Source organism: Drosophila navojoa, chromosome 4 (assembly GCF_054131105.1).
Source record: "Drosophila navojoa isolate 15081-1374.11 chromosome 4, UAZ_NAV_1.0, whole genome shotgun sequence".
Lineage (NCBI taxonomy): Eukaryota > Metazoa > Arthropoda > Insecta > Diptera > Drosophilidae > Drosophila > Drosophila navojoa.
In genome coordinates, this window is record NC_142892.1 from 26,639,806 (window position 1) to 26,664,645 (window position 24,840).

The window sequence follows — 24,840 nt, forward strand, 5'->3', positions numbered from 1 at the left end:
CAGTTTAAGAGCTAGAAGCTTCAAATTTGGATAGTTGAGTTACTGGTAACGTCCTCTATCGATGTCCCAAAAATAATTGTCACGCCTTTTTGGGGGCGTGGCATATCGAAAAATACCCTGTAATTTTCACATTTTTTGAGCGTAACCATTCAAATTTCGCATTTACGTTACCGTTAGCTCTTTCTAAGAACTGGCCAAAAATGAGGTGTCTATGGCCTCTAGGGGCATGGCAATCGGCATTTGTAGTATCAAATTGCGACCTTTATATGCTTGAGCTATCTATGTATGTACATGTATATACAAATAGGCTTAATAGGCATTGATAACACGGAAGGAAACATTTTTATAAAATTTAAAAATAAAATTTAAATAATTAAAAAATATAAAAGAAGCTAAAATAACAAAATTTTCAATTTACAAAAAAGAGTTTTCCGCGGGATTTGAACTCGCACCCTAGCCATGTTTGTCAAAATAACAAAAACAAATTTAGCCGGCGCCTTTGCCGACAGCGCTACCGCCTACTGTCAACAATAGTAATTAAAATGAAATGCAAAAATAGGATTCTTGTTATGAGAGTAGCGGATGGTAAATTCAAGAACATAGCAAAAACAAATCAGTCTCATTTCAACGCTAGAGTATGCATTTATGTGTACATACAATATGTATACAATAACAGCTAGAAAATCCAGAAATCAATCGCAATTCTTAGAATGCTAAAAAGCGCGCTCTTGTAATGTAAGCAAACGCTAAAGAATCTGCAATAGGTGTGACCGAACGAAAATGACCATACATTTGTACCACTGACCAAACAACACATAGACTAGACATGTAGTACAAAGTTTTTCAACACCGAAAAATCTGCCTCTTAGGTCCTATCGAATTCGAATTTGCCTGGCTCTTCACTTTTAGGTCCAAACTTCGAAAATACACGGGTGCACAATCATTCCGCTTTATGCGCTCGACCGAGACGGTCAAATGTTGAATAAAAGATGCCTCTGTGATCGATTTTTGTTGTTGCTCTCTCGCTCTCCCTCCTTTCTGCTCTCTCAAATTTGTATATGTATGTATGCATGTGAGCACAAGCAGCAGGTCACAAAAATTGAAATTTTTCGCGTTTGACTGCCGTTTCTTCCCTTCTGTGTGAAGAGTATACCTAACTCTTCAAACCGTTTGCCAACCTTGTACAAAAAATTTGCGTTTTCGTTATTATTTGTGAGAAGGGTATGAAAGCGTTGGTGGTCCTAATAAAAAAGTTTTCGCGACGAGCGTGCACACGCACACCACAGTCCCTTCCTACATGTATGAGCATTAGTTTGCCTGTGTGCGTGCGAAGGCCTTGCTGCCTGTAGCAATTTTAGGCCCTAGCATTTGAATTTGGTCGATCTTGAGGAGTGCTCGCATACATACATATGTATATGCATTTGAGTGTATGTACGCATGGGCTGTGAAGCTAGCAATTATGGGAGATCACTTGTAGAAGCATTTGTATGCCTGTGGGCCTTTACATTTGCGTGTGTGTATGTGCATGTGTATGAATGAGACATGAACTTTGGCGTGTGCCTACCTCAACTTAGAATTGACCGATTTAGGGTTTGAATTGAAGAGGCGCGCTTGTATTTAAGCACCTTTTATTTTGTATGTGGATATGATCGTATGCTTGCCTATCGAAGTCATCAATTCATAAAAATAATTGTTTAAAATAGGAATTTGTTTAATATTATTTCATTAATTTAATAAATATATAAAAAATATAAAACATAACATTTAATATATGTATATATAAAAACAAATCAATAAAAACAAATTTAATTAAAAGGTCGTTTAACACTCCCGTTTGCAGATTTAATCCAAATTGGTCGCACAATTAAAAGCCCGTGGCAGGCACACGCCAATGCTCACGTATTATGAACATACACACTTACAATATACCACAGGCAGTAAGAAATTTTCACTAAGAATCGTTTCCCACACTAACACAATCATAATGGCAAATACATATGTATAAACCGGGACTACAACGGACGATTTACGAACATATTGTAAATGTGTGTGTGCATGCTCGTCGCGAAATCATATTCTTTGTGTGCATCAAAACTTGCATACCCTTCCCAGAAATAATCAACGAAACCCTTACAGTTTGCTTGCATGGGCGTGGCAAACGCTTTTAAAATGTTGGTGTACTCTTCACTCAAAAGGGAAAAAATTTCAATTGTGCGATGTTGAGCTTGATGATTTGAGAGCCCATAGAGAGAAAGAGAGAGAGAAGAGTGTGTGAGAGAGAGTAGGACAAAAAACACAAAGTGCATAGAACGGGACAATTTCGATTGAGTTTCTGCAGCGCACTGATTTCGTCGTGCTATCTTTTGTACATACATACATACATATGTATGTATATTATCGTAGCCCGAATCTAAAATATATACATATGTATGTACATATGTACATATGTATACTTTGTGGCACTGTGACCGGCGAGTAACTCATTCACATACATATGTACATAAGTAAGCATGTGTGTAGTATAGTAACTGGCAGGTAACTCGCGCTTATATTTAAGCACTTGATTTCATTTCAATGATCGTGGAATGAATTTGAAAAAAATGTACCTCATTAAGCACCCTTGCACCTGTGCATATATGTACATACATAAGTACATATGTATGTACATATACAGATTAACTTTACATTTATTAAAGTAAGCATATTTTCATACATATGTATACAGGTCAAGGTGTCATAAAATCATGAAAGTAAAATAACTTATACAAATTATTGGCAAGTGCACTTGTCACTTTAGTTAGTCAGCTACCTACATACAAGCGCGCCTCTTTAATTCGAACTAGAATCGGTCAAGTTGAGGTAGGCACACGCCAAAGTTCATGTCTCATGCATACACATGCACATACACACACGCAAATGTGAAGGCCCACAGGCATACAAATGCTTGAACAAGTGATCTCCCATAATTGTTAGCTTCACAGCCCATGCGTACATACACTCAAATGCATATACATATGTATGTATGCGAGCACTCCTCAAGATCGACCAAATTCAAATGCTAGGGCCTAAAATTACTACAGGCAGCAAGGCCTTCGCACGCACACAGGCAAACTAATGCTCATACATGTAGGAAGGGACTGTGGTGTGCGTGTGCACGCTCGTCGCGAAAACTTTTTTATTAGGACCACCAACGCTTTCATACCCTTCTCACAAATAATAACGAAAACGCAAATTTTTTGTACAAGGTTGGCAAACGGTTTGAAGAGTTAGGTATACTCTTCACACAGAAGGGAAGAAACGGCAGTCAAACGCGAAAAATTTCAATTTTTGTGACCTGCTGCTTGTGCTCACATGCATACATACATATACAAATTTGAGAGAGCAGAAAGGAGGGAGAGCGAGAGAGCAACAACAAAAATCGATCACAGAGGCATCTTTTATTCAACATTTGACCGTCTCGGTCGAGCGCATAAAGCGGAATGATTGTGCACCCGTGTATTTTCGAAGTTTGGACCTAAAAGTGAAGAGCCAGGCAAATTCGAATTCGATAGGACCTAAGAGGCAGATTTTTCGGTGTTGAAAAACTTTGTACTACATGTCTAGTCTATGTGTTGTTTGGTCAGTGTTTGTACTCAAAAAGTGCACGATCAATATAATAATTATCGATTACTCGATAAAAATTACCAAAAGCTACAATATAATCAAAAAGCATAATTGTTTTGTACTAATTTTTTTTTAAAGCCAAATTAAATTAAATTTACAAAGGGACTGTGAATGAGTATTTCGCAGTCGGTAGCGCCCGACTGCAACGTTCTTACTTGTTTTATTATTAACTTTTCTTGCAATTTATTTTAAAACCTTACTTTTTCTTTTTCTGTACTAATTCATATTTATTACATTTTTTTCTTTTTATACCCTGAACCCATTGAAAATGGGAAATCAGGGTATAATGGTTTTGTTAAAAGTATGTAACAGGCAGAAGGAGGCGTGGCAGACCCCACAAAGTATATATATTCTTGATCAGGGCGACAATCTGAGTCGATTTGGCCCTGTCCGTCTGTCTGTCCGTCCGTCCGTCCGTCCGTATGTATGAACGCGTCGATCTCAGAAGATATAAGAGCTAGAGACTTCAACTTTTTTTTAAAATGTCCGTATATATCACGCGCAGGTCGAGTTTATCACTAAAAAACGATAACTCATTCCGATACTTTTTTATCGATAAAAAACCTTATCGAAGATCACTTAAAAAATTATATCTCCTACATCTTTGAAGCTAGAGTCTCCAAATTTAAAATGTATATTAAGATGCATTTTAGACAATTTCGGTTTTTGCTAAAATTTACCCCCCACCCCTAAATCCACCCCCTCACCCTCATCTTTGTAAAAGTCGTATATCAAATACTAGAGACTTGTGCTTCGGTATACACATACACTTAAACATTATGATTACGTTCTGAAAGTTTCATTACAATCGTACGTCTAGAAATTAAATTATTTAACAAATAAATTCTCATAATATTGCCCACACTGCATCGCAACCAAAGCGCAATCGCCTGTATATGTGAGTGTGTATGTGCGCGTGTGTTTGTTTGCATGCGTTTGTGTGTGCGTGTATTTGTATGTGTGAGTGCGTGTATGTGTGCTAATTATTATTGAAATATCAGTTGCCTGTAGGGTTCAGGGGATCTCCTAGTCGAGCTGTCTCGACTAGAGCTTTCTTACTTGTTTTTTTTTAATATTTTTGTTTTTATTTTTATTTTAAGAAATATTTATCATTTTATATGTTGTTAATAAATCTACATTTAATATTTTTTTTTCTAAGTTTTCCTACTAACACTTCTTTTTATAGCATCATTAGTTTCACTGACCATATTTGGCTGTGAGACGTGGGCATAGCTGGCCGGACTGGCAAATAAAATACCCCCATCGGGTCGGTGTTACTATTGATATTATATCCTGTACTTTGTTTAGGCTTTTTATACCCTGAACCCATTGAAAATGGGAAATCAGGGTATAATGTTTTTGTGTAAAAGTATGTAACAGGCAGAAGGAATCATCGCACACCCCACAAAGTATATATATTCTTGATCAGCACGATGAGCTGAGTCGATATAGCCCTGTCCGTCTGTCCGTCCGTCCGTCCGTCCGTCCGTCCGTCTGTCCGTATGAACGCCGAGATCTCAGAAGATATAAAAGCTAGAGAGCTGAAATTTTGTGTGCATACTCGTGTATACCATACGCAGTACGAGTTTGCTTTATTTTTTTCGATAACTCATCCGATAACTTTTTTATCGAGAATAATCGAAAAATTGATTTTGTTTTTTGAGCCTCATCGGAGTACTATTAGATGTAGAGACTTCAGATTTACTGTGTATATATATATGTAGAATACAAACATTTTGTAATCAACAGATTTTGGATACCACGCCCCCTTCGCCCCCAATTTGTAAAAAACGTACTAGGGACTCGTGCTTTGGAATGTACACACACTTTGACCATATAATTACGCCCTGAAAATTTCATTAAGATCGTATGCTTACAAACGAAGTTATTCACCAAGTAAATTCTCATACTGTTGTCCACACTGCAGCGCAGCCCAAGCGCAGTCGCTGCTTACTGCGCAGTTAGCAGAGAGCGGGCGCGTGAGGGTGGATGCATGTGTATGTATGTGTGCGTGCATAAAAGAAGTGCAGAATGATAACAATATCAGCTTGGAGGGTTCAGGGTATCTCCTAGTCGAGCAGTCTCGACTAGAGTCTTCTTACTTGTTCTTTTTCTTTTTATACCCTGAACCCATTGAAAATGGGAAATCAGGGTATAATGGTTTTGTTGAAATGTATGTAACAGGCAGAAGGAGGCGTGGCAGACCCCACAAAGTATATATATTCTTGATCAGGGCGACGAGCTGAGTCGATTTGGCCCTGTCCGTCTGTCTGTCCGTCCGTCCGTCCGTCCGTCCGTCCGTCTGTCCGTATGTATGACGCGTCGATCTCAGAAGATATAAGAGCTAGAGACATCAACTTTTTTTTAAAATGTCCATATATATCGCGCGCATATCGAGTTTATCACTAAAAAACGATAACTCATTCCGATATTTTTTTATCGATAAAAAACCTTATCGAAAGTCAGTTAAAAAATTATATCTCCTACATCATTATAGCTAGAGTGTCCAAATTTTAAATATATATTAAGACGTATTTTATACAATTTCGGTTTTTGTTAAAATTTACCCCCCACCCCTAAATCCACCCCCTCACCCTCATCTTTGTAAAAGTCGTATATCAAATACTAGAGACTTGAGCTTCGGTATACACATACGTTTATACATCATGATTACGTTCTGAAAGTTTCATTAAGATCGTACGTCTAGAAATTAAATTATTCAACAAATAAATTCTCATAATATTGCCCACACTGCAGCGCAGCCCAAGCGCAGTCGCTGCTTACTGCGCAGTTGGCAGAGTGAGTTCTACTACGTGCGTGTTTATGTATGTGTGCCTAAAAGAAGTGTACAAGTGTAGGTTCAGGGTATCTCCTAGTCGAGCAGTCTCGACTAGAGTTTTCTTACTTGTTTTTATACCCTGAACCCATTGAAAATGGGAAATCAGGGTATAATGTTTTTGTGTAAAAGTATGTAACAGGCAGAAGGAATCATCGCAGACCCCACAAAGTATATATATTCTTGATCAGCACGATGAGCTGAGTCGATATAGCCCTGTCCGTCTGTCCGTCCGTCCGTCCGTCCGTCCGTCCGTCCGTCCGTATGAACGCCGAGATCTCAGAAGATATAAAAGCTAGAGAGCTGAAATTTTGTGTGCATACTCGTGTATACCATACGCAGTACGAGTTTGCTTTATTTTTTCGATAACTCATCCGATAACTTTTTTATCGAGAATAATCGAAAAATTGATTTTGTTTTTTGAGCCTCATCGGAGTACTATTAGATGTAGAGACTTCAGATTTACTGTGTATATATATATGTAGAATACAAACATTTTGTAATCAACAGACTTTGGATACCACGCCCCCTTCGCCCCCAATTTGTAAAAAACGTATTTCAAGTACTAGAGACTTGTGCTTTGGAATGTACACACATTTACATATAATACGCCCATATAATTACGCCCTGAAAATTTCATTAAGATCGTATGTTTACAAACGAAGTTATTCACCAAGTAAATTCTCATACTGTTGTCCACACTGCAGCGCAGCCCAAGCGCAGTCGCTGCTTACTGCGCAGTTAGCAGAGCGCGGGCGCGTGAGGGTGGATGCATGTAAATGTATGTGTGCGTGCATAAAAGAAGTGCAGAATGATAAGAATATCAGCTTGGAGGGTTCAGGGTATCTCCTAGTCGAGCAGTCTCGACTAGAGTCTTCTTACTTGTTTTTTTTTAATTTTATTTGACTCTCGTTTTTGTCAATAGCTTTAAGAAATAAATAAATAAATAGCAAGCAAGACTTCGGCTAAAGTTTTTATATCGAAGTTTAGCTTCGCAGCTCCGCGTGAAATTGCCTCTTTAAAGATAAATGTGCCGATAGAACATTTTAAAACTTTATGTGATCCAAACTTCTGGCCACCTCATGTGGTTGTTCATGAATTTAGACCTAAAAATCGTAATAGATCTACTCCTATTGCTGTAAATCTACCTTCGGTGCAATCGTCATCTAACACTGTACCAAAAAACTAAATTCTTTCCTATCTTCTTCTCAGCTGTCTCTGCTTTATCAAAATGTACGCGGCTTGAATTCTAAACTTAAAAGTCTATTCTTACACTGTTTTAGTGTACAATATGATATTATTGCATTTACTGAAATGTGGCTAAGTAATAATATTCATAATAGTGAAATACTTTCAAATAATTTCACTATTTTTAGACTTGATCGTTCAATGCGCAGAGGGGGTGGAGTGCTAATTGCGGTTAAATCCAGTATCCTCTCTGATGTGTTTACCTTTTCGTCCCTTCATGATACGGAGATTTTAGGGGTTAAATTAACTCTCCCATCGCGCTCACTGTTTATCACATGTTCTTATATACCTCCCTCTTCTGATTTACAAGTTTATGCTCATCATATTAATTGTATTAAAGAAGTTTATGAGCATGTGAATGATAAAGACTTGCTTCTTGTATTGGGGGATTTTAGCATTCCCAACACTTCTTGGTCAGCAACTTGTAATACAAATTACTTTATTCCGACAATTGATCACTATCTTTTTGCTGAATTGTTTAACCTGTCTCTGTTTCAGATTAACTCTTTTTCTAATCACCTAAATCGCACACTTGATTTGGTGTTTACTAATCACGATTCGCTCTTTAATGTCGTGAGATCGACTCCATTCTGTATACCTATATACATCACCCCACTTTAGAAGTATTATTAGCTGTCGATAATCATCCCAATTATACTCTTTTGCCTTCTAATTCAAGTCGTAGTTATCGTAAATGCGATTTTGTTTTGCTTAATGAATTAATTAATTCAACAGACTGGTCTACTTTATATGAGTCGAATGATATTAATTTGGCAGCATCGTTTTTTTACTCTACCTTGAACTCCATTCTGGATGTTTGTGTCCCTCTCTGCCGTATTTCGCCAGTTTCAAATAAGCCACCTTGGTTTACCAAGACTCTTTTGAACTTGAGAAACATTAAAACTAAATGTTTTAAAAATTATAAAAAGTCTGGTTCAAGTGTTGATTGGTCCAAATATTCCATTGCCAAGTCAAACTTCAATCTTTTAAATTCTAGCTGTTATGAGAATTATCTTATACGTTGCAAACGTCAGTTTGCTCGTGATCCCAAGCAATTTTATTCATTTGTAAATTTAAAGCGTAAATCTTCTAGTTTGCCGTCCTCATTTGTCCTTGGTGGTGAAAAAATTTGCAATGACCAGGATTTCTCTGATCTATCGGCATTTACCGGTGTACTTGGGATTATTCCTTGCACAGTGCGTTTCATGTTCTTAGTGTTAATTTTAATAAATATTATCACGTTTTTTCCTCAGAGCTCTCTCTTCCTAAAATAAAAAGTTTGCTATTAGCTCATCTCAGGGAAATCACTCGCAATGCCCAGGCATAAGCATTGGTATACATTTTCGTTGTCAATGTTGTGTAGTGATTTCTCAATTCTATCATTCTATCCTATATTTTATTCTGTGCTCTTCCTTTACTCTATTCTTTTTACTATTTCTTATTTATTTTTTTTTTGTTATTAACTTTTCTTGCAATTTCTTTTAATACCTTACTTTTTCTTTTTATACCCTGAACCCATTGAAAATGGGAAATCAGGGTATAATGGTTTTGTTGAAATGTATGTAACAGGCAGAAGGAGGCGTGGCAGACCCCACAAAGTATATATATTCTTGATCAGGGCGACGAGCTGAGTCGATTTGGCCCTGTCCGTCTGTCTGTCCGTCCGTCCGTCCGTCCGTCCGTATGTTTGAACGCGTCGATTTCAGAAGATATAAGAGCTAAAGACTTCAACTTTTTTTTAAAATGTCCGTAAATACAGCGCGCAGATCGAGTTTATCACTAAAAAACGATAACTCATTCCGATACTTTTTTATCGATAAAAAACCTTATCGAAGATCACTTAAATAATTATATCTCCTACATCTTTCAAGCTAGTGTCTCCAAATTTAAAACGTATATTAAGATGTATTTTAGACAGTTTCGATTTTTGTTAAAATTTACCCCCCACCCCTAAATCCACCCCCTCACCCTCATCTTTGTAAAAGTCGTATATCAAATACTAGATACTTGTGCTACGGTATACACATACATTTAAACATCATGATTACGTTCTGAAAGTTTCATTACGATCGTACGTCTAGAAATTAAATTATTCAACAAATAAGTTTTCATAATATTGCCAACACTGCAGCGCAACCCAAGCGCAATAGGTTATAAATTTATATCTCCTACATTTTTAGAGCTATAGTCTCCAAATTTTAAAAATATATTCCAATGCATTTTATACAATTTCGGTTTTTGTTATATTTTGGATACCGGCTCCAAATTCACCAGGATGCCCAGTGAAGGTCTGATTCTAGTATAGCTAATTGTGAATGATTTGACATGTTTTTTTTTTAATGCCAAATATTCAATAGAATATGTAGATCATATGCTGAAAGTTTCATTAAATTCGGTTTAGTCAATCGACGTTAAAAAATAACAAAATGTTTGGCCAATTAACAAACGCACGTGCTGCAGCAACAGCAGTTTTCCAATACGTGTGCACACATACATTCAAACATCTTCTAGCACATTCTTAGAATCACATCAGCAGTTAGTTTCGTTTAGTTCTGCTAGATGGCGTTGCATCAGTGAATCTATTTCAGTTTTGACATTGCAAATAAGAACAGAGGAGTGGCGTCATGGTAGAGGGCGCGGCGCTCGATTGCGAGGTCTCTGGTTCAAATCCTGCTGGGCGTATTGTAGTTTCCTTTTCTTTTAATTGCTTCAAAATTTTTATATATTTGATTAAATTTCTCTTATATTTTTTCAAAAATCGAAATTGAAATTTTAACCATACCATATGTACGTTTTCATTAGTTTGGTTGTTCTTGCACATTCTTAAAGTCACATCAGCAGTTAGTTTGACTTAGATTTGATAGATGCCGCTGTAGCAGTGAATCTATTTCAGTTTTGACGTTGAAAATCAAAACAGAAGGGTGGCGTCAAGGTAGAAAGCGCGTCGCTTGATCACAAGGTCTCGGGCTCTAACCCAGAGCTTGTCGGAACTATTTTTTTTAATTGTTTCAAAATTTTTATATATTTAATTAAATGAGTTTTCTATTTCATTTATATTTTTAAATACATCGAAATTGAAATTTGAACCATACTAAATGTGCTTTTCTATTAGTTTGGTTCAGGGTAGTATCTAGTCGAGCGCTCTCGACTAGAGTTTTCTTACTTGTTCTGTACTAATTCTTATTTATTACATTTTTTCTGTTTGTTTTATTATATTTGTTGAGCTATCGAGATTTTTCGAATAGCTTTAAATTATTAAACGATTGAATTTACTTAATGATTAGTTTATTAGCGATTATTAGAGTTGACAGAGTTTATGTGATAGACGCGAGCAAGCGACTAGGCTGTCGTGCTGTCCGCTACTATGTTTGTAATAGTCAATCTATCACTGCGTCTGCTCTAAACAAGAGTTAATTGCATACTAACTACAATGTACGCGAGCCGGCGGGTTAAGCTGAGCCGATGCGTGGGTGAAAGAGACAACGCAAAAGGGAGAGCGTGATCTCCGTTACAAATTCTCTTAAATGATAACATATTCTATGAACTGCCGCTCTTAACAATGAAGCGATGATTGCTGAGCCCAACATCCTCCCCCCGTTGAAGACTTAGCCTTCAACAGAATCCTTAAGGGGCAGCAAGCACAGCTTATTTGTAGCTCTTCTAATCTCGCCAGCTTCAGTTTTTAGTAGGGCTACCCGTGCAACGCCATCAGTTCCAGGGATTAGTTCGATTATTCTGGCTAGTGGCCACTTAAGTGAAGGTAGATTCTCATCCTTCACAAGAACTATGTTGCCAACAGCCAAGCCAGGTTTGGAGGTTCTCCATTTCGCTCGCTGTTGTAACAAGTTGAGATATTCGTCCCGCCAACGAGTTCAGAACACCTGCTGGAGATAGCTTACGCGCTGCCAAGCATCCAAACGATTAAAATTGAGCCCTGTCAGGTTTGGCTCACTGAAGGACGAAGAAGGGCCACCGTTGAGGAAATGCGCAGGAGTCAACTCGTCTATGTCTGATGGGTGCTCTGAAATCGAAACTAAAGGGCGTGAATTAACGACAGCAGCGATGTTGCAAACCAGTGTGCGAAGCTCATCGTAAGTTAGGACGGAGGACCCAACACATCGGTAAAAATGATGCTTCGCTGTCTTCACTGCAGCCTCCCACAAGCCACCAAAGTGAGGCGATAGTGGAGGGATGAAATGCCATTCGATTGAGTCTGCCAAACAGAAATCCTTCACAGCCTTCTGGTGGGTGTCTGACAGAAATAGACGCTTCAACTCCTGAAGCTGGTTGCGGGCACCAAGAAAGTTTGTGGCGTTATCCGACCAGATTTGACTTGGCTTTCCTCTGGTGCATATGAAACGTTGAAGTGCATGCAAAAATGCCGCGGTAGTTAAATCCTTGACTAACTCCAACCAAATAGCCTTCGTAGCAAAACAAATAAACACACAAACGTAGCATTTCACAGGCGCCTTGTTTCGTGACTCAGGCTTGTAAAAGAAGGGTCCGCAAAAGTCGACTCCAGTCACCCCAAAGACCCGATAGCCGTCGACTCGATCCTTGGGTAGATCTGCCATTATGTGTTCAACGAGTCGAGGCCTTGCACGAAAGCAAATTACGCATCTCTGAATTACACTGGCTACAGTTTTTCTACCTCCAATTGGCCAAAATTGGGAACGAACCAACGCTAGCACTGCTCGGGGAGCAGCGTGCAAGTTTCGCTGATGGAAAGGCATTATGATGGCTCTAGTTACTGGATGAACTTTGGGCAAAATAATTGGATGGCGACTATCGAAGTTTAAAGTTGAGTTTTTGAGACGACCATCGCCCAATTTCATCAAGGAACGGTGACAGCGAGGTTAGACTGCTTCCGTCAGGAAGCATTCCTTTATTTCGAAGAGCATTTATGTCGTCTGAGAGATGTGTTCGTTGAATCATTCTTAACAGCATATGCGTGCTAGGGTTACTCCTGGACCATGACGTTTTTTAATAAACTTTGATACGTATGCAAACGTACGCTGCAAGCGGCCGAAAGAATTCACAAACTTGCAGTCCATAGAGACATCAGGGACTGCGTCCTTTACAAGAAGCACAGTTCTTCGACGCTCAATTGAAGTTCTTTCTGGAAGTGCTGAGACTGGTCACTGAGATCTGGGCTTACAAAGGAAACCTGGACCCTTGAACCAATGTAATGATGCATTTAAATCCGAGGGCAATGCACCCCGAGATAATATATCCGCGGGATTCATTGTTGTAGGTATATAGTGCCATTCCATTGCTGATGTGAGATCTTGTATCGTGGCGATGCGATTTGAAACAAAAACGTTAAATCGTCCGGGCTCGTCAGACCAACAATGAAACTCGCCTGCGAAAATGCCTAAGCGAGCCACTTCATTCATTAGACGCGCAAGCAACTCTGCCCCGCATAGTTCCAGCTTGGGAACCGTGAGCGTTTTTAGAGGCGCAACTCGAGACTTAGAGCAAAGCAACCTGCGGATGGTATGCTGACCTCTGGATACAATATAAATGCAAGCTCCGTATGCCTCGATGCTGGCATTGCAGAATCCATGGACCTCAACCTTCGATCCTGGTATTAATGATAGCCTGGGAAATGCACTACTACGACCATTGCCAAAGTTGCTGCAAATGTCTAGCCATGCAGTGTGACATGCAGACGGGAGACTCTCGTCCCAATCAAGTTTATGCCTCCAGAGTTGTTGCAAGAAAATTTTAGCCTTCGTTATTACTGGGCCGACCAGGCCGAGGGGATCATAAAACCGAGCAATAGACGAGAGAACAGAGCGCCTGGAGGGCTTAGAGGCTGAATTCAGGGTATGAGAAAAGAAGTTGATCAGATGCCGGATCCCATGCAAGGCCAAGTGTCTTTGTAATGTCGCTGCCATAATTGAACCTAATGAGCGATTCCTTGTCGCAGTCTGTTACGCCGTCCAGTACCATGGGATGGCTTAAACACCACTTCCTCAATTTAAACTTCCCACACGCCAAGATTCCAGCTGTCTCTTGCATAACAAGTCTTGCTTCTTCGACTGAATTTCCTCCACTAATCAAATCATCAACATAGAAATCGCGAAGCAGTACCCGACTGGTAATGCGTTCCTTTCATCTACGGCAAGCTGATGCATGGCGCGCACAGACAAAAATGACGCTGGTTTTGTTCCATATGTTACCGTATCAAGCCTGAAACTTCCAACTCATCATCTGGCGAATTCCTCCATAAAATGCATTGTAGATAGCTGTCCGGCTCAGGTACTTTCACGCAACGATACATTTTGCAAATATCGCCGGTGAGTGCAACTGGATAAGATCGGAAGCGCAATAATATGTCGACTAATTTTGGCTGAATGACGGGACCTGACATTTGACTGTCATTCAACGAATGCCCAGTTGTTGTAGATGCAGATCCATCAAAGACGACGCGAAGCTTGGTGGTTGTGCTATCATCCTTCAGAACGCAGTGATGAGGAAGAAAATATCTGCATAGATGGAATGAATTTAGAGGAACGCGTGACATGTGACCAAGTTTAAGATACTCTTTCAGAAATGCTGAGTATTGAGACTTTATATGCGGCAAACGACTCAATTTCTTCTCCAAATTGAGAAACCGATGTCGCGCTTACTCATAAGCTCACAACTAAGCTTAACAGGCATTCGTACTGTATATTGGCCACTAGCCAATCGATTGTAATGCCTCGCAAAATGCGCTTCGCAGTCTGAGTCTTCCTTGCTGAACTTTACAATGGAATCGCTGCAGCGCTCCACTTCCCAAAAGCGACGAGCGAGACTGTACAACTTGATATCAGCACAGGAGTCTGTAATGGGATCCGAAGACGCCTTTGAAGCTATTAGCACGAGTCTTCTGTAACAATGGAAGTCCAGGCATCAACTTGATTTGTCCCACACAGAGCAAATCATAAAACAGGCTAGCTCCGATAAGCAGATCTACTCGTTGCGGCCTATGGAAAGCTGGATCTGCCTACGCCGCATACAGATGCAACCGATTTTGTTCTCTTAAGTTGCAGGAGATTCGCAAATCTGGCTGTAATGAGATGTAGTTGAGAGCCTGAATCTAAAAGTGCACGACAAGGAACAAGCTCGCCAAACCGATTCCTTGCCAGAACCACTGCGGTAGCCAGGAGCACAACATCGCTGTGCCGATCCTTGGATAAGAGAGTAGTGGCTGGTGCTGAGGGCTGAGGGATGGTCTGTACGCTTGATGTTGAAGATTGTTGATGGGGCGGGATTGCTGCCTGCGATGTGCTGGAGTGGCCGAGATGAAGAAGCGTATGATGCTTGACTCCACAGACCCGACACTTGCGCGAGCCACATAATCGCGACTGAAGACCTCCCTCCTTTCGGACCTCATTCAGGCGAAGACTAGGAGACAAGTTTGCGAATCTTGGGCATTTGTAGATTGTGTGCTCAAGATCATTACAAAAATTGCATGGCACTGGCTAGAAATGCTGATCTGCTGGTAGCAACCTTACTGCAAGAATTCATCGGCTTACTTGACAAATAGTTTGTAAGAGCAAATTTCATCGATTCCAAAGTACGGTAACGAAGCTCAAGAAACGAGGAGACTTCTTCATATCTGGGTATCTGAAGAGCCATCTCTGAGTTGTCCAATTTCTCTTCCCATTTAGCTTCTGAGGCCTCATCAAGCTTCTGTATCAGTATCTGAGCAATCATGGCACTGGCTATCTGCTCTGTTGTGCCCAGACTACTGAGCGCACGCATATGGACATTGAAGCTGTCAGATAGCTCACGCAGCTTGGTTATGGATCCATTTTCTACTCTTTTGAGACCTAAGATCTTTACGATGTGGGCCTGGAAGATTAAACGTCGGTTATCATATCTCTGCTTCAATAAATTTATGGCAATTGTATAATTATCATTAGAAATTTCCAAAGAGCGAACCGTATCCAACGCTGCGCCATCGAGGCAGGACCGGAGGTGCTGAAGTCTTTCCATATTGCTGATTTCTGGCCGACTTTCAATGATTGTAGAAAACATTGAGTAGAAATCAGCCCAATTAGCATATCCACCGCTGAACGTAGGTAGCTTTAATGGCGGCAACGCAGGTGCAGCCTGCAATCTGGAAGCGGATGCGCGAGGAGGGTCACTTGGACGACTAAACGTGGAACTATGATGCACTTGAGCAGTACGACTTTGCACTTCGGACATTATTGTTGACTGCATGACCATTATTAAATCATAAAAGTCAGTGCGCAAATTGCAGGACATCTCAGTAAAGTCGAGCTCCTCTAGACTTTCATGAGCCTTGCTAAAGGAGTGGCTTAGCTTGTCGATATGCTCCAGTAGAACATTTAGAGTGCTGTCACTGTGATCGGCAAGAGCATCTGAATCGACCTTGGATTGTAGCTTTTTAACGCGTTCAAACACCGACTGTACCTTGAGCTTATAAAACCGCACGCGATCTTCGGGAGCAACTGCACTAGCATCTAAATTCACCATAACGAGTACAGCAAGAGTAACACGATAGAGTTCAAAGTCGTTGGTGCGAGCGCGATTGCAAGAGTAAAGTAAATGTATGTATGCTATAGCGCAGACACAAAACTTGGAATAAGTCGTATTTGTCGAGCAGAGTACTTGCAACTTTAATAAACTGCCAAAGAATTATATTATGGTACTCAAATAATATACAAGTATGAATTGTTGCACACCGGTACGATTATTATGGACGCGCTCGTATCGCAGCCGTGGCGAAAGAGTGCAATGTCAACGAAGAATAACGGCAAGCATGTAATTACACTGTGCTTATGCAAACTTAATCACTTATAGATTGAAGCTATAGAACACGCAGTCACTAACCATAGACATAGTTCAGAAATTAGCTGATTCTTTATTAGATTGTAATTTGCAGAAGTTTTCGCATGTGTACTACTTTTACGGGCGCCAGTGTATTGCAGACCGAACGAAAGAGTGTCTGGCGAATTGGCAAAGTAACGGCACGCAACTAATCGCTATATACACTGCTTATGTTCACGGGTGTATGTATGTATGTGATGCTGCCAATATATATATATGCGAATATGTAGAAAGAAACGAAAAAGTTCACGTCGGGGTCACCAAATCTTGAGCTATCGAGATTTTTCGAATAGCTTTAAATTATTAAACGATTGAATTTACTTAATGATTAGTTTATTAGCGATTATTAGAGTTGACAGAGTTTATGTGATAGACGCGAGCAAGCGACTAGGCTGTCGTGCTGTCCGCTACTATGTTTGTAATAGTCAATCTAACACTGCGTCTGCTCTAAACAAGAGTTAATTGCATACTAACTACAATGTACGCGAGCCGGCGGGTTAAGCTGAGCCGGTGCGTGGGTGAAAGAGACAACGCAAAAGGGAGAGCGTGATCTCCGTTACAAATTCTTTTAAATGATAACGTATTCTATGAACTGCCGCTCTTAATTACAATGATTGCTGAGCCCAACAATTCTTGTTTTTATTTTTATACCCTGAACCCATTGAAAATGGGGAATCAGGGTATAATGGTTTTGTTAAAAGTATGTAACAGGCAGAAGGAGGCGTGGCAGACCCCACAAAGTATATATATTCTTGATCAGGGCGACAAGCTGAATCGATTTGGCCCTGTCCGTCTGTCTGTCCGTCCGTCTGTCCGTATGTATGAACGCGTCGATTTCAGAAGATATAAGAGCTAGAGACTTCAACTTTTTTTTAAAATGTCCCTATATATCACGCGCATATCGAGTTTATCACTAAAAAACGATAACTTATTCCGATACTTTTTTATCGATAAAAAACCTTATCGAAGATCACTTAAATAATTATATCTCCTACATCTTTCAGGCTAGAGTCTCCAAATTTAAAATGTATATAAAGATGTATTTTATACAATTTCGGTTTTTGTTAAAATTTACCCCCCACCCCTAAATCCACCCCCTCACCCTCATCTTTGTAAAAGTCGTATATCAAATACGAGAGACTTGTGATTCGGTATACACATACATTTTAACATTATGATTACGTTCTGAAAGTTTCATTACGATCCTACGTCTAGAAATTAAATTATTCAACAAATAAGTTCTCCTATTATTGCCACACTGCAGCGCAACCAAAGCGCAATCGCCTGTATATGTGAGTGTGTGTATATGCGTGTGTTTGTTTGTATGCGTGTGTGTGTGTGTGCGTGTGTGTTTCCTAATTATTATTGAAATATCAGTTGCTTGTAGGGTTCAGGGGATCTCGTAGTCGAGCAGTCTCGACTAGAGCTTTCTTTCTTGTTTTTTATGTTGTTAATAAATCTACATTTAATATTTTTCTAAGTTTTCTTACTATCACTTCTTTTTATAGCATCCATATTTGGCTGTGAGACGTGGGCATAGCTGCCCGGACTGGCAAATAAAATACCCCCATCGAGTCGGTGTTACTATTGATATTATATCCTGTACTTTGTTTAGGCTTTTTCTTTTTTATACCCTGAATCCATTGAAAATGGGAAATCAGGGTATAATGGTTTTGTTAAAAGTATGTAACAGGCAGAAGGAGGCGTGGCAGACCCCACAAAGTATATATATTCTTGATCAGGGCGACGAGCTGAGTTGATTTAGCCCTGTCCGTCTGTCTGTCCGTCCGTCCGTCCGTCTGTCCGTCCGTCCGTCCGTCCGTATGTATGAACGCGTCGATTTCGGAAGATATAAGAGCTAGAGACTTCAACTTATTTTTTAAATGTCCGTATATATCACGCGCATATCGAGTTTATCACTAAAAAAACGATAACTCATTCCGATACTTTTTTATCGATAAAAAACCTTATCGAAGATCAGTTTAAAAATTATATCTCCTGCATCTTTCAAGCTAGAGTCTCCAAATTTAATATGTATATTAAGATGAATTTTATACAATTTCGGTTTTTGTTAAAATTTACCCCCCACCCCTAAATCCACCCCCTCACCCTCATCTTTGTAAAAGTCGTATATCAAATACTAGAGACTTGTCCTTCGGTATACACATACATTTAAACATTATGATTACATTCTGAAAGTTTCATTACGATCGTACGTCTAGAAATTAAATTATTCATCAAATAAGTTATCATTATATTGCCACACTGCAGCGCAACCCAAGCGCAATCGCCTATATATATATGTGTGTGTGCGTGTGTTTGTTTGTATGTGTATGTGTGTGCGTGTGTTTGTTTGTATGCGTGTGTGTGTGTGTGTGTGTGTGTGTGTGCGTGTGTGTGTGCTAATTATTATTGAAATATCAGTTCCTTGTAGGGTTCAGGGGATCTCGTAGTCGAGCAGTCTCGACTAGAGCTTTCTTACTTGTTATACCCTGAAATCAGGGTATAATGGTTTTGTTGAAATGTATGTAACAGGCAGAAAGAGGCGTGGCAGACCCCACAAAGTATATTTATTCTTGATCAAGGCGTCGAGGTGAGTCGATATAGCCCTGTCCGTCTGTCTGTCCGTCCGTCCGTCCGTATGTTTGAACGCGTCGATTTCAGAAGATATAAGAGGTAGAGACTTCAACTTTCTTTTAAAATGTCCGTATATATTGCGCGCGTATCGAGTTTATCACTAAAAAACGATAACTCATTCCGATATTTTTTATTGATAAAAAACCTTATCGAAAGTCAGTTAAAAAATTATATCTCCTACATCTTTCAAGCTAGAAACACACAGTGTGGCAATAATAGGAGAACTTATTTGTTGAATAATTTAATTTCTAGACGTACGATCGTAATGAAACTTTCAGAACGTAATCATAATGTTAAAATGTATGTGTATACCGAAGCACAAGTCTCTAGTATTTGATATACGACTTTTACAAAGATGATGTTGAGGGGGTGGATTTAGAGGTGGGGGGTAAATTTTAACAAAAACCGAAATTGTATAAATTGCTTCTTAATATATGTTTTAAATTTGGACACTGTAGGTTTAATGTTGTAGGAGATATAAGTTTTTAACTGACTTTAGATAAGGTTTTTTATCGATAAGAATATCGGAATGAGTTATCGTTTTTTAGTGATAAACTCGATATGCGCGCGATATATACGGACATTTTAAAAAAAAAGTTGAAGTCTCTAGCTCTTATATCTTCTGAGATCGACGCATTCATACATACGGACAGACGGACGGACGGACGGACGGACGGACGGACAGACAGACGGACAAGGCCAAATCGACTCAGCTCGTCGTGCTGATCAAGAATATATATACTTTGTGGAGTCTGCCACGCCTCCTTCTGCCTGTTATATACATTTCAACAAAACCATTATACTCTGATTTCCCATTTTCAATGGGTTCAGGGTATAAATAGTAAAATTAATAATTAAATATGATACGATACAAAGCAATAAGAAACAAGTAAGAAAACTCTAGTCGAGACTGCTCGACTACGAGATCCCCTGAACCCTACAGCAACTGATGTTTTAATAATAATTCGCACACACACAAGCACACACACATACAAACAAACACACGCACACACACACACACATACAAACACTAGGCGTCGCACTTGCGAATTAATAAAAATTTCATTCACTCTAACAGATGTTAGTAGTGCTGGAAATTGCAGCGGACAATCAGCTGCTCACTAACTTTGCTGAGTTGCTAAGTCTTAGCAAAGACAGCAACCTAACATCTGGAGTGAAGACGCAGTTACTAAAAGTATTGCATACTTTCGGGCTCTATCTGTAGTTAAGCTGAGTTTTAGATACTGCGGTGTACTCAAATTATATTAGTAGCCATTGCCCACTACAGGCTTCACGTTGTTGTAGTCGGAGCAAAAAATGGATGCCAGGATGGAGGACGAGCTGCAAACTTTCGCGCGCCGTTCCTCGTTTCAGCGATCACCGCAGCAACAACAGAGGGCGCTACCGCAGACGTCGACCTTTAATCAGTCCCCAATGGCTGAGTGCCAGGCACCCAACTCACTAAAAGAAGCGTTAGCCCCAATAGGAGTTACGTTAGAGGGCTTGACTGCCTTATTTGGGGTCAGCGGCATATTAATGCCCTAATAAGAGAGGAGCTGGCTAGGCTGGTCAATCTCAAGACGGCCGAAAAGCTCTGCAACCGACCGGTTAAAAACTGCGAGGTGCAGACCATGCCGCTCCAGAAAGTAGTGGAGAAAGCGAGCACTAGCGCGATCTTAGGTAGCAGTACGCCAAAGCGGTCGAGGGAAGCTGTCAACGATCAGAGGAAAACACCCTCGAAAAAGCCGAGGTCCAATAAAGGCGCAGTGAACTCAAAAGAACCAATGGCTCTACGGGCTACAGCTCAGGCAGGTCGACAGACGAACCCGAAAAGCTGGACAGTCGTTAAAGGACGCAAGCCCATCCGAAAACGACCCAGAAGTGACGCAATCGAGATTTCAGGCGTGGGTGGTTGCAGCTATGCGGACATGCTTCGTGTAGTCAAGACCGACCCAAATCTAAAGCTTCGACCGGCTTTTGGTGGACAGTAAAGAGCTACAGTTGCTCTTCCAATTGGAAAAGCCAAAACTCAGCTTGAGCTGTCCAAAATCAGAATTGGATGGGTTGTATGCCGTATCCGCGCCGTGGATCAGCCTAAACGCTGTTTCAAGTTCCTTGATTACGGTCATATGGCAGCAAACTGTGGAAGCGACTGTGACCTAAAGGGCGCCTGTTTCAGGTGTGAAGAGATGGGTCACAGTGCAAAAGCATGCACTAAGCCACCAAAATGTGGCCTCTGCATCCGGAAAGGTGAAAAGCAGACGGACCATTCAGCAGGCAGCTTCAAGTGCCCATAAAATGAAATGTTAATGTTTTTGCAGCTTAACTTAAATCATTGTATTGCTGCCCAAGACCTTCTAGAGCAGACCATGAGAGAGTTCTCAGTGAGAGTGTACGGTCGCTTTTTTTTCTGCTCCGCAAATTTGCCTGATTTTTTAATTAATAATTTTTATTAATTGTTCACACAACTGCGGTCGGTTTTGTTTAAATATTCTTGTGCAAGGTTTGATCCGTGGTTTGCTGTGTTTTCTTTTAAAATTGTTTTTTAATCTTGTTGAAGTTTGGTGCAGCGTCTTATTTACATTTAGTTTGCACTTTGCTCCCTGTCTTTACTTTTTACACGTTAGTTAGTGTGAGTGTGAGCTTACTTGCTCTCTCGATTTCGCTCGTCGTGCTGTGCAAATAGCTCTCTGTGTTTCTTTCGTTACGCTCTGTAACGGCTGTTTTTGTTGTTGATTATCTCTCTCAACATAATCATTCGTTCTGCTCTTCAACGGCTGGTTGTTGTTGGACTCGCTCTGTCAGCATATTTTACTCTCTTTGTTTTTATTTCTGTTGCTTTTCTTTAATTTCTACTGTAATCCCAATTGCCAATATGAGCTGTTGCAAAAAATCTTGTACGTTCAGGCAGGCAGTGGACTCTGCACAAGCGCAATTTGTCAATTGCTGGTTGTGCGATAATATGATGCATATTAAATGTGCAGGTCTCACTGGTCGTGATTACGACAAGATTATGTCCACGGTAAAAATTGGTAGTGGGGGTGTACGCTGGTCTTGTCCGATTTGTTTAGAAAGACAGATCAACTTTTCTAAAATGTACAGCGCTGTTAGGGCTCAGTTTTTAAAACTGAAAAAGATTTCTAAGCAGTTATCCAGTGATATGGCTGCTGCTGAAGAAATACTAACCCAGTTTAATTTCGAGAGTCCCCTATCTCATTTGGAGTCTTTATCGTTGTGTGTACCTCCCTCTGTACCAACACCGTCACCTAATTCGCTTGCCCCTCCCTCACCTTGCGCTTCAGTTTTGTCATCCGCTCCTAATTCGCTCGATCCTATATCACCTGTTCCTGAAGCTATTGGTTCTTCTGTTGAGGCTGCTATTGATACTCAGGTTTCTGTTCAAAAATTGGAATCTTCTCCAATTGCTGTTCAAGCCACGGGTGTTAATAATTCAGCCACTCCCGGCATATCCTTATCAGTCGTCTCTCCTCGAAAGCAAGTTTTCTTATCTAGGCTTTCATCAGATACGACCTGTGAGGCGGTATCTGCTTTTATAGCAAGCAAGACTTCGGCTAAGGTTTTTATATCGAAGTTTAGCTTCGCAGCTCCGCGTGAAATTGCCTCTTTTAAAATAAATGTGCCGATAGAACATTTTAAAACTTTATGTGATCCAAATTTCTGGCCACCTCATGTGGTAGTTCATGAATTTAGACCTAAAAATCGTAATAGATCTACTCGTACTGCTGTAAATCTACCTTCGGTGCAATCGTCATCTAACACTGTATCAAAAAACTAATTTCTTTCCTATCTTCTTCTCAGCTGTCTCTGCTTTATCAAAATGTACGCGGCTTGAATTCTAAACTTAATAGTTTATTCTTACACAGTTTTAGTGTACAATATGATATTATTGCATTTACTGAAATGTGGCTAAGTAATAATATTCATAATAGTGAAATACTTTCAAATAATTTCACTATTTTTAGACTTGATCGTTCAATGCGCAGAGGGGGTGGAGTGCTAATTGCGGTTAAATCCAGTATCCTCTCTGATGTGTTTACCTTTTCGTCCCTTCATGATGCGGAGATTTTAGGGGTTAAATTAACTCTCCCATCGCGCTCACTATTTATCACATGTTCTTATATCCCTCCCTCTTCTGATTTACAAGTTTATGCTCATCACATTAATTGTATTAAAGAGGTTTATGAGCATGTGAATGATACAGACTTGCTTCTTGTGTTGGGGGATTTTAACATTCCCAACACTTCTTGGTTAGCAACTTGTAATACAAATTACTTAATTCCGACAATTGATCACTATCTTTTTGATGAATTGTTTAACCTGTCTCTGTTTCAGATTAACTCTATTTCTAATCATCTAAATCGCACACTTGATTTGGTGTTTACTAATCACGATTCGCTCTTATATGTCGTGAGAACGACTCCATTCTGTATACCTGAGGATATACATCACCCCACTTTAGAAGTATTATTAGCTGTCGATAATCATCCCAATTATACTCCTTTGCCTTCTTATCCATGTCGCTGTTATCGTAAATGCGATTTTATTTTGCTTAATGAATTAATTAATTCAACAGACTGGTCTACTTTATACGAGTCGAATGATATTAATTTGGCAGCATCGTTTTTTTACTCTACCTTAAACTCTATTCTGGATGTTTGTGTCCCTCTCTGCCGTATTTCGCCAGTTTCAAATAAGCCACCTTGGTTTACCAAGACTCTTTTAAACTTGAGAAACATTAAAACTAAATGTTTTAAAAATTATAAAAAGTCTGGTTCAAGTGTTGATTGGTCCAAATATTCCATTGCCAAGTCAAACTTCAATCTTTTAAATTCTAGCTGTTATGAGAATTATCTTATACGTTGCAAACGTCAGTTTGCTCGTGATCCCAAGCAATTTTATTCATTTGTAAATTTAAAGCGTAAATCTTCTGGTTTGCCGTCCTCATTTGCCCTTGGTGGTGAAAAAACTTGCAATGACCAGGATTCCTCTGATCTATTTGCTGATTTTTTTCAATCAACTTATTGTTCTGCTAATCTCTACAACAACTCATATCCATATCCTCTTTCTGAATATGGGTCTATTAATATTCCCAAAGTTACTGCAGCCTCTCTGGCTGCGGCCATTAGGACGTTGAAATCATCTTTCTCTCCCGGTGCCGATAATATTCCTAGTTGTGTGATTAAAGAGTGCAGTGTTTCTCTTCAGTCACAATTACTAAAATTGTTTAACTTGTCCTTGGATACTGCTGTGTTCCCTTCAATATGGAAAGAATCTTTCATCATTCCCTTATACAAAAAAGGTGGAAGATCTGATATTTCCAACTATAGAGGCATTGCGAAATTATCTGTCATTCCGAAGTTATTTAGGAAAATTATAACATCGGCCTTGCAGCATTTTTGCAAATCGATTATTCAACCATCTCAACATGGTTTTGTTCAAAATCGATCAACGTCCACTAATTTACTTGAATTCACTTCGCTTGTCAATGATGGTTTTTCTAAAAAAATGCAAACGGATGTTATTTATACTGACTTTAGTAAAGCATTTGACTCAGTACATCATCACATACTTCTTCTTAAGCTTGAACGCTT

General features: G+C 39.7%; 1 protein-coding gene and 1 long non-coding RNA gene across 2 annotated transcripts in view; one reads left to right on the top strand and one right to left on the bottom strand.

Annotated features, from left to right (window-relative positions):
• The window catches only part of LOC149091574 (uncharacterized), a 178,946-nt gene extending 158,879 nt beyond the window's left edge, over positions 1 to 20,067 (top strand). Inside the window, exon 2 of the long non-coding RNA XR_016196863.1 lies at positions 19,832 to 20,067. This is a non-coding gene — a long non-coding RNA (uncharacterized LOC149091574). The remainder of the gene's footprint in view (positions 1 to 19,831) is intronic.
• On the bottom strand, positions 15,179 to 17,199 carry LOC149091580 (uncharacterized). The gene has a single exon (XM_089260511.1). It carries the CDS (start codon positions 16,235 to 16,237, stop codon positions 15,194 to 15,196), a length of 1,044 nt encoding a protein of 347 aa, XP_089116637.1. The 5' UTR covers positions 16,238 to 17,199; the 3' UTR covers positions 15,179 to 15,193.
• Positions 20,068 to 24,840: the final 4,773 nt, after the last annotated feature.